This window comes from Pterocles gutturalis, unplaced genomic scaffold (genome assembly GCF_000699245.1).
Source record: "Pterocles gutturalis isolate BGI_N339 unplaced genomic scaffold, ASM69924v1 scaffold13772, whole genome shotgun sequence".
Taxonomy (NCBI): Eukaryota; Metazoa; Chordata; class Aves; order Pterocliformes; family Pteroclidae; genus Pterocles; species Pterocles gutturalis.
Window position 1 is genome coordinate 269 of NW_010112928.1, and position 1,053 is coordinate 1,321.

Sequence of the window (1,053 nt, forward strand, 5' to 3'; positions counted from 1 at the left end):
ACGGCGATGATATTCTCGGAGGGGTGCCAAGCTGTATGCAGGATCTTTTTGCTAAAGTCCAGACTGTCCACGCTAATTTCGTCTTTCCTCCGCTTGCCGCCCACGCAGACCTTGCGGGGCTTGAGGATGGCGCGGGGTTTGCTGTTCTCCCGCGACGCCTCCAGCGTCACATCGCGCTTGGTGTTGCGGTCAAACATGCGGAAGAAGTTGTTGTAGGAGCCGGTCATGATGACGCTGCGAGGAGGGAGGAGGACGGGTCACCGCGTGAGGTCCCAGACCCGGCCCTGCCGCCCCCACGGCTGCGATGCCCCCAACCCGCCCAGCACAAGCCCCAACCCCAACACCCGGGAGCTCGAGCCCGTCCTGTGCCCCAGGGCTCGGGTTGGCCAGGGAAGCTGTGTCCCCATGTCCCCATGTCCCTCTCCTCAACCCAGGAATGTGCATGCAGAGGCAGGATAACAACATGTACGGAGATGAGTCTTTACAGCAAAGATTGAGCTGACCTCAACCCAATGAGTTTCGCATCTTTTAGAGGCCAACTGCCTCGTGTCCAGAGGCAAACCGAGTGTCCAGGGGCACAGCGAGGTTTGGATCCGGGCTGGAATTTGTGTTGTTAACTCGCTCTGATGGTTCAGAGTCAAAACCGCGGTGATCCTGCCAGGGCGGCTGATTTCTGCCCCTGGTTCACGGTCATTGATGGGGGATTGCTGTCCCCCCCAGATTTTGTCAGTCTGGAGCCAAACGCCTCACCGCCGTTCTCTGGGTGCGGGTGAAATGGAGACAGGAGCCGAACCCGGCCAGGAGAGCGCCAGGACCCCACCAGTCCCCCTCAGCAGCACCTGGATATGGGGTGGGGGTTTGGGTGACCCCTGTTGTCCCCCCAGGAAAACCCCCCAGACCCCACACCCAGCCGCAGGCCTGGGAAGGGACCATGGGGGGACACGGGAGCCCCCCCGCCATCCCGACGGATGCACTGGGTGCCGGGGCCGCACTGCCGCTCACCTGTCGGACCCGTTCCAGACGCACTCGAACTTGTCGAAGATGCAGTCGTTC

At 61.8% G+C, this 1,053-nt stretch overlaps 1 protein-coding gene across 1 annotated transcript; it reads right to left on the reverse strand.

Moving 5' to 3' along the window:
* Positions 1 to 2: 2 nt before the first annotated feature.
* LOC104462345 (serine/threonine-protein phosphatase 2A 55 kDa regulatory subunit B beta isoform-like) lies at positions 3 to 234 on the reverse strand (the record flags this gene model as incomplete). Its single annotated transcript, XM_010074255.1, has 1 exon — positions 3 to 234. A coding segment is annotated over one exon (232 nt), but the record flags the coding sequence as incomplete, so codon positions are not given.
* Between the last annotated feature and the right edge of the window lie 819 nt (positions 235 to 1,053).